The sequence below is a fragment of the Desmodus rotundus genome, chromosome 6 (assembly GCF_022682495.2).
Source record: "Desmodus rotundus isolate HL8 chromosome 6, HLdesRot8A.1, whole genome shotgun sequence".
NCBI classification, from domain to species: Eukaryota; Metazoa; Chordata; class Mammalia; order Chiroptera; family Phyllostomidae; genus Desmodus; species Desmodus rotundus.
The window spans coordinates 139,630,516-139,644,454 of record NC_071392.1 but is presented as its reverse complement, the minus strand read 5'-3'; the positions used below and the strand labels follow the sequence as shown (position 1 = coordinate 139,644,454).

The window sequence follows — 13,939 nt, the reverse complement described above, 5'->3', positions numbered from 1 at the left end:
TAAGAACATAAGAATAGAATCAAGCAAGTGTGTAAAGATTTAACAACACAAATGTTCATTAACAATATCAAATAGAAACAGCCTAAATAACTAACAGTTGAAGTATGTTAAATAAATTCTACTATAGCCACCCAATAGAAATCTATGATGCCATTAATCACATAGTAAAAAAATATTTAATGCACATAAAGATGTTTACATATATTGTTTGCCAAAAATATATACATTGTACAATCACAGTTTTGTTTTAAAAATTATATTTATATGATTGGGAAAGAAGGATGTATATCAAAATGTTTCTCTGGGTGGGGACTATTCTTTTTATTTACCCAAAGTTTCTCAATTTTCTACAACACGGACATATATTACTTTCTAAAGAGAACAATAAAATTTTTGGTTAAAAAATGATAGGAAAATAAATATGTTTGCATTACTTCTTCTTTTTACTGAACATCACTGCCTCATACTTAGCTGACATTATCATTATTAATAGCTACATTTATTGAGAACTGTCCATCAACCACGTTCAGTCCATACACTGCCTCTAATCCTCACTATGGCTCTCTAAAATAAGTATCACTGTTATCCACACTTTGCAAATGAGAAAACTGAGACCAGAGATTAAGTAATTTGCCCACCGTCAAAGTTTGTAAATTACAGGAGGGGATTCGAACTCGGCTCATCCAGTTCTAAAGCCCAAGTATATCCTTATAGCTGTCCCTTTTCTGCTAGTATGGTCACAAAGCTTGTTTTCAGGACCTAATTTTACTTGACTTTTCAGGATTCCCCAACATTCCTAACTGCTTTTGAGTTACAGATTCCTTTCAGAATCAGAGCTTTTGAAAAATGCATCGAAGGTTAAAATGCACATAAAGACACTTTTACATGGCTCACCCACTGGCTTAGGTTAGACCCCCAAGGTAAAACAAAGAGAACTTCACAGACTAGCCAAGCTCCAGGGACAGACCCAACAGGAAATCCAAGTAATTGAATAAAGTCACTAAGTCAACAGGTGGCTGGACAATTAGGAACTGCTATCAACTCTAGGTGAAGGGTAAAAGCCAATGAAATATGGGAGTGCACCAGGGCAGCATAAAATGAGGGTGGGGACCAAGCAGGCTGTTCCAGCCCTTCTAAGGGCTGGCTGATGGGGCCAGAGGCCATGGGGTTTGGAGAACCAGGAGGGGAAAGGCCGTTGACTGGGAAACGGAGGCCAAATCCACATTTAATGCCAGTAAAATGTGCTGAAGGGGGACACTCAGTGCCAAGGTTCCTGCCAAGGCCCCGACTCACAGATTACCCAGGCTTGCACCGCCATTTCTCACACTCTTCTTGCTTCTTGCTGGTTCCTCAGATTTCTGGAAAGATTGCAACAGCCTCCTTACTAACTTGCTATCCCCAGATTCATCTTCTTATTTAAATACTGATGTCTGAATTCTCTTTGCCCTGTCCTCCACTTACAATGACATAGATCTCACTATCTTTAGGGTAATCCTGTTACTCTTTGATAGTTACGATAACAAATAATGATCGGATAACTCGTATTAAATTGAACAGTATGGAATTGCCATTCGTGTAGGACAAAAATGTCCAACAGGGGCAATTGCATTAGTTCAACTTAACAGGCACTGGGTGCATAGCTTTGCGCTACACGTTCTGCACTGTACAGCATGGTATCTCATTTACTCTCCACAATAGCCAGTCAGGCACTGGCTGTGACGGGCCTGAGCTACCCGTTTGGAGCTACAAAGTGATCCACAGTTTTTGGTGGCCTCTGCTGGGCCTGGGTGCATGTGGGAGGGGCCAAGCTGCATGCCACGTCTGGCTTCCACCAGCACCGAGCCTGAGGGCAGGTCAGCAAAAGGCCCACAGCATCCCCAAGATCCACCTCCAATTTCCAGCTGCCTATTAGGTTCAGTCACTGAAAGAGCCTCTGGCAGTGTGAGAGTTTCACTCTCAGTGAGTCACCAGGTAGGAGTGAGTGGTGTTTACCAGGTTGGTAGAGATTCACAGTCTGAGGCCACTTAGCAAAAGCCTCCAAGTACACCAAGGGCTGCCTCCACCACTGGGGGCCTACAGACCTTTTTGGTGAGGCAGGGTCTCAGGAAGGCCTCAGGGTGAGGCCAGCAGAGTTCATCAGGCTAAAACAGACCAAGATTGGGCTGTGTGGAGAGAGGGCTCCCTGTGTGTCTCTGCTTCCCCTCTGACCCTGCCCCAGACCCCTTCCAGATCCCCTCAGGAGAGCCTGCATCCTGGGCTCAGGCTGGACTCCTCTGCAGGGTGTGACCTCAGGAGGGTGGGGCCACAGGGAGGTGGGAGGTGGGGCTAGTACATTCCCCCAGGCTGATGTCATCTGGACCTAGGAAGAAAGGTATCTGTGGATGTTATGGGAGAGGGACTCAGCACACGGACCTTGGTGGCTGTCCCTCCAGACCTCTCACTGAAGCCACACCACCCAGGCTCTCCCTGTATGACTTCAGTCTGCTCTGAGGCTCAGCACCTTAAAATCACCTTTGGACCCAGCAACTCCACTCCTGGGTATATATACCCAAGAGAACTGAAACCACGCCCACACAGACTTGCACACGAATGCTTACAACAGCCCCAAAGTGAAAATAACCCAAATGTCCATTAACAAATAAATGGATAAAAATGGAATAACTTACAATGGCCATTAAAATGGAGAGGTGAACTACTAATGCATGCAACAGCATGAATGAACCTTGAAAACGTTAAGTGAAAGTAGTCAGACACAAAAAGCCACGTAATTGTATGATTCAATTTATGTGAAACATCCAGAACAGGCATCCACAGAGAGATAAAATACATTACTGCTGCTACAGTGTAACAAATATACTAAAAGCCACTGACCTGCACACTTCAAAATGGTGATTTTATATTTTGTGAATCTTTTTATATCTCAATAAAAAGAATTCTAAAAAAATCACCTGTGATTTGAGTGACCTAACTTTTCAAAGCTTTTCAGTTTCCTCACCTGTGAAATTTGGAGTAACAATCATTCTAAACAAATAGCCCCAACTATTCGTCCAAGAGAATCCTTTAGCAAGGCTCACGGTCAGAAGCAGAGAGGTCAGCCATTCCCGGCCAACCTTCTGTTAGTCTAGGTCCGTTCGGAGTCGTGGGTCTAAGAGTGTTACAGATACATTATTCAACTCTTATTTTGTTAGTAGGGAAAGCCAAAGCCTTGAGAGAGGACAAGACTTAATAAGGTCACAGAATGGGTCAGTGGCAGAGCTGGGCCCACAATCCTGTTTCCCTCTATCTAGCAGGTCCTGGGCTGATTACACAAAACAACCTCTCCCAACCCTACTGTTAGCCCTGCTCCCAATGAAAGAAGCTTGATACCTTTCCACTGATGTTTAAAATCAGGGTGTACAACAGGCCTGTTAGGATGTAGCCCCCTGCTGCATATATCAGCCCTGCCTCATGGAACTCACAGTATAGAGGTAAAGACATCCAACAGACAAGGAAACAAAGAGCAAACAAGATAATTTCTAATAGTAATAAATGCAGAACAGGAAAGAAATAGATGACATGATGGGCAGGAACCAGGGAGGGGCAGTTGGGAGCTACTTGGGATAAGACAATTAGAGATGATGAGCATTAGCTGAGACGTTGAGCCTTATGGCTGAGGGGGAGGTGGTATCTGAAGAGCCAGGGAAGAGCATTCCGGACAGAGGGCTCACGTTGTTTACGGTGGGGGTGTTTGGAGACGTTCATGTCACTGCGTGGCTTGCCCAGACCAGGCACAGTGCTGAATGGGTGCAGTACCCAAGAATGTATTATACTCTACAACAAAGGAAGCAGTCACCTTCCATTAAAGTTCATTTATTTAGTTCAGAGTACCAGCCGGTCTATAGTCCTGCATTCCTCAGTGTTTACAACACAGCGATGCTGGGCCCCAGCAGATATGTTCAGGGAGGCTCAAGTACAGTTCGTCCACAAAGAGAGTGTCCTCCTCCCCTCCTGTGTTGGAGCGGCGCTTCAGTAAGGAATCTGGTGTTTCGAGATTTACCTGAGCTGATAAAATCTAGACTACTGTGTGTGCTTCCGACTGATTACCCTAGAAGGGAGAGACTGTGCCAGGAAAAGCACGTTAAAATGCCGAGAGAATAGTTGGGGGCTTGACAGATTTGAAATAAAGGTAGGCCTCTACAGAAAGGACAGAAACTAAAATGTTAACTAGAGATTACCTCTGAGTAGCAGGGTTATGGGCAACTAATGGTCTTCTTTGCTTATTTTCCACGGTGAATATGTATTTTGTAATAAAAGAAAAACTATGAAAGATATTGTAGTTATGAGGGACCTTCAAATTCTAAAATGAGAGAATCTTTGAAAACTAAAGCTGGGAAAGACTTTGATGCAGAGATTGTGAGATAGGGGCCCATGGGTGCCACACCCGTAATGTACACGGGAGAAGCCAGCTGAGTGGTGAGCATGCACTGTGAAGCCCCAAATTGGGGAGGCCCTGGGGAAGGGGGCACAGAGGGTAGGGTGAGGGCCAGGGGCTGGGCTGGCAGCCCCTTTCGGTTCTAACCTGTCCTGCTGTAGAGGAAAGTGAACACAGTATTAGATCTTCCGATTCTCCACGAAAAGCCATACAATTCTGCTAAGCAGTTAATGGAGGATTCTGTGTCAAACCTGATGTGGTCCTTGTGCCGCCACTTTTGCAGACTCTGCTTCAGTGTTTTTTGTTTTGCTTCATTTTGTTTTTAGTTGAGCTCACTTCCAGCTCTGTGCAGAAATCTTTCCTTAGTTGTTACGGGGCCAAGGTGAAAAGAGAACCCTGGCCTTCTCCCGCTGGGCCCCAGCAGCATCTGGAGCTCTCTGATCCTCATAATCCCTGTTCTTGGGGAATGTTAATGATTTAATCTCCCAAGCTCACTCCCTCTCCTATGCAGCGATATCTGTGAGATTTACAGACAAGACCTACAGAAGTGCAGGTGGGGCAGAACACATCCCAACTCAGGTTTGCTACAGACGGCAAAACTGGCCTCAGAGGGCCAGTCTCAGCCCCTCCACGGAAGTAACCATTGGACCTCCCAGCCATGGGAGAGGTGACAGCAGAGGAGGTGAAGAAGTTCCTGGACTCAAATGTCAGCTTTGCTAAACAGTATTACAACCTCCACTACCGGGCTAAGGTCATCTCAGACCTGCTGGGGGCCAAGGAGGCCGCCGTGGACTTTAGCAACTACCACTCGCTGAGCAGCATGGAGGAGAGCGAAATCATCTTTGACCTCCTGCGGGACTTTCGGGAGAACTTGCAGGCTGAGAAATGCATCTTCAATGTCATGAAGAAGCTGTGCTTCCTCCTGCAGGCAGACCGCATGAGCCTGTTCACGTACAGGGCCCGAAATGGCACTGCAGAGCTAGCCACCCGGCTCTTCAACGTCCACAAAGATGCCGTCCTTGAGGAGTGTCTGGTGATGCCCGACTCCGAGATCGTGTTCCCCCTGGATATGGGCGTGGTGGGCCACATCGCACACTCTAAGAAGCTCATCAACGTCCCCAACACAGAAGAGGTATCCCTTCCCCATAAGAGGGAGGGCAGGGAGGCATTACTCATGGGGTTCTGGGGTACCAGTGGGGTGGGGAGCTGCTGGCTGCCAGACTGGGCTGGTGATGAGTTGGTGCTTCTCTTTATTTCATTACTTTTTTATTTATGTCTTTTTATTAAAAAAAAACTTAGTTGAGTTTTAAAATAGTACAAAGAACTGTATATCTTTCATTTAAATTCACTTTCCTATAAATTGCCACATTTGCTTTATGTCTCCATTTGTTCTGATCTGCCTGGGAGTCAATTGCAGACCACATGCCCTTTAACCCTAAGTACTTTGCTCTGTATTTCCAGAACAAGGACAGGTCTCACATACCCACAGTATGATGATCGAAGTCAGGAAATGCCACGTTGATACAATAGTATTATCTGATAAACAGTCAATATTTAATTTTGCCAGTTGTCTCAGCTGCACCCACATGGTGTTGTCTCTACAGTCTCCTTGAATCCGCAAGGAGTCCTCAGTCTGTCTGTTTTCTCTGATGCGGATGTTTTTGAAGGGGACAGGCCAAATATTATGCAGAAATGTCCCTCCAAAGTGGGCTTGTCTGACATGTCTTCATGATTAGATTCAGACCCGTGTTTCTGGCAGCGACATCGCGGAGGTGACGTGGTGTTTTTCTTGGTGCATTACATCAGGAGACATGGGTTGGCAGCCTGTCTCATTCCGTCCAGGGAATGCCAAAGTTGATCACTTGCTTGAGCACTTGGCTGCTTCTTCTAAGAGTCCAGTGTTCCATGGGAGTCTACTGGCAGCTTTGACAAAGGCCTCTTTGATCTCCTGGGGCCGATCACTTTATGCAGCTCTGAGACAGCCCTCTGCCAGGGCCCACTCCTACGGATCCTTCAGATCTCCGTTTAAAGGCCACTTCCTCAGGGAGGCCAGCCCAGATGCCTCTGTTACAGTCCCCTTCCTAACACCAGTGATCACCATAAATAAGTCCTGGAGGCCAGGGACTCTGCCTGCCTCATTCTCCACTCCATCCCAAGACCCAGAATCTAGCAAATGTCTGGCACAAAGCAGATGCTCAGTAAACACTTGACACAAGAGACTCACAATGAAGTAATTATGCCATACAGGTGAGCCTTGAACAACACCATTTGAACTGCATCGGTTTAAGAAATCCATGCATAAGTGGACCCACGTAGTTCAAACCTGTGTTGCTCAATGGTCAACTCTATTCCTTGAACACCCCTCTCACCTGAAAGAGTGTCTGTCCCATGACAGCAAGGCCCATGCAGGTCTCATTTACTGCTGTACTGGCCAAAACAGCAGCCTGTGTTTGGTCACTTCCAAGATCCAGACTGGGTATCTGTGTCTTTGTGCTCACCTTACCTCTGACCTTATTTCAAATTAAGGTTTGTAAGGCTAAAAGGACAGGGCTTCAGAGATCATCTCATCCAATTGGCTTTATTTAATGAAAGAAGCCTGAAGCCAGGAGAGCTTGAGAAGGGGCTCACTCAAAGTCACTGAGAAGTTAGGGCAGAACCAGGACTTCACATCCATAGATGCAGAATTCAAACAGGTCACCTTTTTGACTTGGGTTCCTTGGCAAGTTAAGAGGTATGAACTTGGGCCTGTGTGGGAGATGGTTTTCTTTGAAATGAACTAGGCCAAACTCCCATGGAATTCCTCTCTCCCTCATCTGCCCTTGGACATGCTGGGGTAGGAGAAAAGGTTCTGTACCCAGAGAGCTTACTGGGGACTGATCTATACCTGGTTTGGAGTCTGTTCTCCCTAGGCTTTAATTGTAGCCACAGGGATCGTCACAGTCTTACAACATACTCTGATTATACCTGTTTTACAGATGATGAAACTGAAACCCAGAAAGGTTAGTTAGGTAACTCACTCAGAGTCGTGCTGATAGAAAGTGGCAGAGTGAGGATTTAACTCCAAGTACTCTGGCCTGTGCCCACACTCTGCTCTGCTCTGCTATTCTGTACCTCCCTCTTATCTGTACGCCAGAAATTTGTTAAGTTTTGAGGTCAGATCTGGGTGTGAGTCACAACTCAGCCACTTTCTAAGAACATGGCTTTGGCAAACTGCTTAGCTTCTCTGGGCTCATTTACTAATTTACTAAATGGGGTGAGAATACCTGCTTCTCAGTGCTCTTGTAGGATTAAACAAAAGAAGTACTTCTCTTCTGGCAGGGTCCTGAGCACACTATAGTGGTTCCTAATGGCAGCTCCTGCCTCTTGTTTCCATTATGACTGTTTCGTTGGGTGGAGTGGATGCTGTGCCAGATCTGCATGGGATTTGGAGAAGAAGCCAGTCTTGTCCTTCTGGAGCTTTCAATGTAGATTCTATTTGTAGGTAAAACAGAGAAAACATAAGTGCCCGGAGCTCCTTTGGACCCTGGTGCTGCAGGACTGAGAATTTAGGGAAGTTCTCTGATTTTAAAGATCCCAGTCTACGAGTTTGCTGAGTCCTATGCTAAGGGACAGCCTGCCATTTCCTGTTCAAGCCCAAGGGTCACTCTGGAAGTGACACCTGTGTTTCTGTGGCAGTTTTCCAGCCTTGGGCAGTCTCCCTGGCTGGTGATGCAAGCCTGGGGGTGAAGTCACTGCAGGCCAGCTGTCCTTGTGTACTTGCACGTGTTTGCTCCTCCTGCTGCTCCTTCTTGGGAAATCTTACTCTCTCTGGGGCTCTGACTGTGCCTGGGGATTGGATGGAGAAGGAGGACGAAGATGGTATAGACAGGGTCTGGTTGTCCCTAGACCACCAACAAATGCCACTCTGAGCCTTCAGTGCCCTCATAAGCCTAGGAAATGGGCACAATCATGGAACTTGTGAAATGTGAAGCCATGAATGGAGACGTTTCTCAGGTTTGTGATGTAGTTCCTCATGCTCTGGTGTATTCCTACTCATCCTTCCAAATCTTCTCAGGAAGATTTGCCATTAGCATGGCTGGAGAAAATACAAGATGCCCAATTAAATCTGTTATGTAAACAAAGAATAATATTTCAGTGTAAATACGTCCTGTGCAATATTTAGGACACACTTATACCAAAAAACTATTTATTAACCTGAAATGCAAATATGACAAGACCTCGGTGCTTATCTGCTAAATCTAGCAAGACTCTTTGCCATTCAATATTTGTTTGCGTGTTCATTCTTTACCCTTTCTCCTATTTGGAAAGCCTGGGGACAGTCTCTTCTTGTCTTATTTACCACTGGTTTCTGGCCCCTAGTCCAGGGCCTGGGACATTGTGTGTACTCAGTACAGTTTACTGATGAATGAATTGATGATGGCTCTTCCCTCGTTGACTGGTGTTGTGCTCTATAATCCGAAAGATACATTTGGTGTTGGTCCTGGCTCCTGAGTTATAGGAGCATCTGACACAGAGCTCCTAAATCCCTTGGAGTTTTCTGGGTGAGCGGTGTGCTTTTTTTCTAATGAGACAATTCTTGGTGGGCTCCAGGATGGGGGCTGGTCACCAGAAAGACCAAGCCGTGCTTGAATCTTTCAATCAGTTGCTTGAATTAGATGCTTACCTCCCCATGCCCCATTTTCCAGAAAGGGGAGAGGGGCTGCAAACAGAGTATAATCAGTCATGCATACATACCAAGGCCTCCATAAAAATCCCCAAAGTACTAGGTTTAGAAAGCTTCTGAGTTGGTGTACACATACATCCACATGCCGGAAGGGTGGCCCGCCCCAGCTTCACGCAGACAGAAGCTTCTGTGCTCAAGACCCTCCCACACCTTGCCCTGCATATCTCTTCATGTGGCTGCTCATCAGGACCCTTCATTACGTAATAAATATATCATATAAGTGCATGTTTCCCTGAGTTCTGCGAGCTGTTCTAGCAAATTACACAACCCAAGGAGGGGATTGTGGGAACTCCAGTACAGTTGGTCGGTCAGAAGCACAGGTGACAACCTGGGACTTGTTACTGGGGTCTGCAGTGGGGGGAGTTTATGGGACTGAACACTTAACTCGTGGGATCTGATGCTAGCTATGGGTAGGTAGTGTCAGAACTGAATTGAGTTGTAGGACACTCCTCTGGCATCAGAGAATTGGTTGGTGTTGGAGAAAACACCCACATGTCTGGTGTCAGACGTAGCATAAGGAATGTATTAGTAACGTGAGAGAAAAGGGAAACAGTGAGTTTTTCTTAGACACCAGCAAATCCCACTTCTGAAGACTAAGCCTGAAAGAACTGTCATTTCAAAGACTCTCATACCTGTTGTCCTGCTCTCCTGCTCTCTCCTTCTCTTCCTATGAGACTGGGAACCCAGCCTTTGGAGCAGAAAGAAAACTTAAGAAGAAACTGGTCCAACACTGTTTTTACCAAAGGGGAAACTGAGTGTCAAAGAACTACTGACAGTATGCTGACTGGTCCCTGAAGCCACTCAGAGAACAAGTCTCCCCCTCCCTGGGGCCAGGGTACCACTCATCCCATGGGAGCATTCTACATTACAGTTGGAATTGTGGGCTCATCTGTTACATGACATCCCCACTCTGCTGTGAGAGCCTAATGAGGACAACCTCATCTTTCCTAGCAGTCTTGGCATATCCATTGACTCTCACACAGCCAGTGCTCAGGAAATATGAGTGAGTGAATGAATCAATCAATCAGTGTGTCAGTGAATGAACTGGCTACACCACTTGCCAGCAAGCAAATTGTCTATAGAACAAAGAAAGTGACAGTTCCAGGGGACAGGTTGGTGTGAGAGTGAATGAGACAACACAGGTAAGTTGTCTGGCTCTGGGCCTAGTACATCATCATTATTCAATAAATAGTAGATCTCCTCAGGAGACACAACAGAACTTGGCCCCGTGAGTGTATGCAAACAGGAGTTGAGGAATCTGGGAGTGAGAAGCAGTGTTGCATTGCACTGGAATAAAAACCCAAACCCTCTACAGTGGCCTGCAAGGCCCTGCCAGATGGGCCCTGTCCATGTCTCTAACTTCCTTGCCCTCCACTCTCCCTCTCCCTCCCTGTGCTCTAGCCACACCGGCCTTCTTTCTGTTTCTCAGATCATTGTCCACCCTGGCCTTTGCCTTCTCTGTGTTTCCTGCTTGGAATGTGCTTCACTTGCCCGGTTCCTTGGATTCTTCGGCCCTCAGGATCACCTCTTCAGAGAAGCCTCCCTGACCACCTCCACTAACTAAAGGAGCTTCATCCTCCCATCCCTTCTAACACTTCTAAAGAACCATCCTCTTTTTCTCCTTCAAAGCAGTTACACAACCTGGAGGGTGAATGGGTGTTTTTACTCATTTTTTGTCTGCCTACTCCTTTTGTCTGCCCTTCCCATTTCACCAGAGGGAGAAGTTTACCCATCTTGTAGCCCCAGGGTCTAGAACGGTACCTACGCTACTTACAGAAGGAGCTCCGTTAATGTTAACTGAAAGAATGAATGACTTTCCTGAGCTGGGCATCCGATTCCTGGGCTTTAAAATAAACAGTCTAAGCTAAATGCTTCTAAGGCCCTTTTGCCTGTGATAATACGAGGTTCTATGATATGGCTTAGAATACTTTAAGTGCTGAAAATATAAGGACGGCAATGAATGTGTGAGTGCCAGTCAACTGGTAGCTGTATTGTTTGCGAGGGGAGTTCCAGGGCTGAGAACTCGGAGGGAAAGAGGGCTCTGGTGGACTGAGTAACGTCTGCCTCAGATGCAGGTGAGGCCTGTGCATTGCTTTCCTGTAGAGGAGCAGTGAATACTGCAAGACTGAACTGACCTCGTGAGCATGCCCCGCCCAGACCTGGGTTCAGGGAATTCATCAGTGTCCTTCCAGAATGACCTGGAAAATGCGCTGTGGAATTAGCATTGGTGGATTTTGCTTAATCCGCCAATGCTAATTCAAATATAGCACGACAGGTTTCTCTTTAATTCCTTCACCCTTCACCAGGTTTGAGACAGCTTCCTTGACAACCACGCTGTTGCCAGTTTATTTAATCCCACTCCTTCTGGAAGAAATCCAAACATGCAGAGCAACATACTCTGAATTTCTGAATCGTGCAAAAGATTCTGCACACCTATTTCTTGCAAAGCTCTCTGAATTGCCTCTGTGAGATACACTTCCCTTCTCAGAGCAGCATGAGCTGCGCATGTCTGGCCTGGCTTGTGTCCCAGGCAATGCTGACAGTTGTTAAACCTCACCATGCTACCAGAAAACAGAAAGGTGGATTCTTTTGGATTTAAGGCAACAACTCAGGATTTGTCTCCTCTTTCTGAGCACACAGACTGCACTGTCCTGTACTGGTCTCCCAGTCTGGTTTAGGGGCGGGGTGGGTGTGTGTGCTCCTCTGTAGGGCCACAGCTTTGAGCCAGCCACTGTGTTCTGTATTGCTATTATTGATTTATCAACAAACTGGCATGAAACTTAGTCTCCGCTGTATCTCCAGTGTTTAGCATGAGGCCTGATGCATAGTGGGGCTCCCATTAAGATTGGTAGAATGGGGATAGCCATTGGGCTGGCTGTGTAGTGCTAGAAGTGGAATGTTAAAAAAGCTGGAAGTAACATATTCTTTGGTCCAATGCCCTAGACCCAGGTCTAACCTCATCCGGGCTTTCCCAAAAGGCAGCAGAGCCAAGGGCATGTTTTGGAGTCACCTACACAAGTAACAAGTAAAGTTAACCTTCTCGAGTTTCAGTTTTCCCTTCTGTAAGATGGGCACTAATGGTCCCTTTCTCATAGGTTTTTGGGAGGATTAGAGTGAGATGACGCAGGTAAAGTGCCAGGCACAAGACCTGCTAGCAACTGGCATTATTATACTCATGAAAGTCTTTTTCTCATTCTAGTTTCTATTTTGGGCTTAACTGTCACCACTTCAAGGGAGCCTTCTCTAAACCTTCCTCCCCAGACAGAGTCAGCCCCTTTGTGCCCCTGTCCCAGGGCCTCCACGGCCTCTGCTCACATTTCCTCCCCAGCCCTCAGTAGGGTAGATCTCAGACCTTCTTCTTCTACTCAGCTCTGGAGGCTTCCAGGGCAGGAATCCTCTCTGATAGCCTTGCCCTGCGGAAGGAGAAAAACAGAAATGTCTTCATTCTCTTGTTACTAGGGAATAGCGAGCCCCCTCATCCCATCCCCTGCCATGGGCACCTGGGGCTCTGGGGTATTTTATTGCCTTTGCTCTTCATCTGCCCACCCATGCTGGTCTCTCTGCCTTCTTTCAGAATGAACATTTCTGTGACTTCGTGGACACCCTCACCGAGTACCAGACCAAGAACATCTTGGCTTCCCCCATAATGAATGGCAAGGACGTGGTGGCTGTAATCATGGCTGTGAATAAAGTGGACGGGCCCCGCTTCACCGAGAGAGACGAAGAGGTAAGAATGCTTTAGGAACTGCTGGGGCGCTTGTGCTAGCCCTTCCTCCCCACTCATGAAGTCTTCTGAGCCTTGCTGTTTGGCCTGGCCCTGGTTCCCCATCTGTTAGACAGGGTGGTTAATCTCATGCTCTCTGAGGGAGGCAGGACAGAATAATGGTTAAGGCTTTGGGCTTTGGAACCAGGAATTCAGGGATGATTGTTCTGGCTTTGCTAATATCTAGCTGTTTGACTTGGGCAAGTTATTTAATTTCCCCAAACCTCTGTTATTTTTATTTTATATTATTTGTAAGAAATAATGAGGTGGGGCATTCCCTAGCTGGGTGTCTGATTTCTGGGATATAAACAGTTTTAAAATGGGGATCATTTTACAGTCTTCCTCTCTTGGGGTGCTTGTGGTGATCAGATAAGGTAACATACATAAATGACTTAACACAGGACTGCAAACTCAATAAATAGTAGCTGTTCTTCATTAGTACACCCCCATCAATATTGACAGTCAGCATTCTGTGAGTTTTATGCTCTTACCATGCAACATGCTACGAGTCAGCATTCCACGGTCCACCTGCTCAAATTGCCTCCGATGAAGCTTTGAACGTATTCAGGCTTTTGCTGATGGTAGGACTGGCCAGAGGAGGGGTTTCTCCTTCTCATCTATTCCCCCTCGTGCCCTTTGATTTTCAGATTCTTCTCAAGTACCTCAATTTTGCAAATCTAATCATGAAGGTGTTCCACCTGAGTTACCTGCACAACTGTGAGACTCGGCGTGGCCAGGTGAGGGGTTTGGCTCAAGGGAATGGACTGGACACACGTTTTTATTTTTCATGAAGCCTCGACGTGATTAGGCTAGAAAGGCAGGTGGTAATAAAAGTACCTGAGAACCATCATACAGTCTCTGCAACACACCTGGGGTTATGAGGTAGTGGTGTTTAGAAAGCTATATTCCATAGTGATTGTATGCACAAGCTTTCAAGTCAGGTGGCTTGGATTTGAGTCCTTGCTAAACCACTTATTTGCTCTAAGACCCTGAGCGAATCACTTATTCTCTACAAGCTTCAATCTTCCCATCTGAAAAATGG

The 13,939-nt window shown here is 46.3% G+C and overlaps 1 protein-coding gene across 2 annotated transcripts in view; it reads left to right on the top strand.

The window, feature by feature from the left end:
* The first annotated feature begins 4,927 nt into the window (after nucleotides 1-4,927).
* The window catches only part of PDE6A (phosphodiesterase 6A), a 50,896-nt gene continuing 41,884 nt past the window's right edge, over nucleotides 4,928-13,939 (top strand). For both annotated transcript variants that reach the window (XM_045185141.2, XM_024576949.3), the window contains exons 1-3: nucleotides 4,928-5,543; nucleotides 12,709-12,861; nucleotides 13,545-13,634. In XM_045185141.2, the coding sequence (XP_045041076.2) occupies nucleotides 5,070-5,543; nucleotides 12,709-12,861; nucleotides 13,545-13,634 (717 nt within the window). In that variant the 5' untranslated portion in view covers nucleotides 4,928-5,069. The remainder of the gene's footprint in view (nucleotides 5,544-12,708; nucleotides 12,862-13,544; nucleotides 13,635-13,939) is intronic.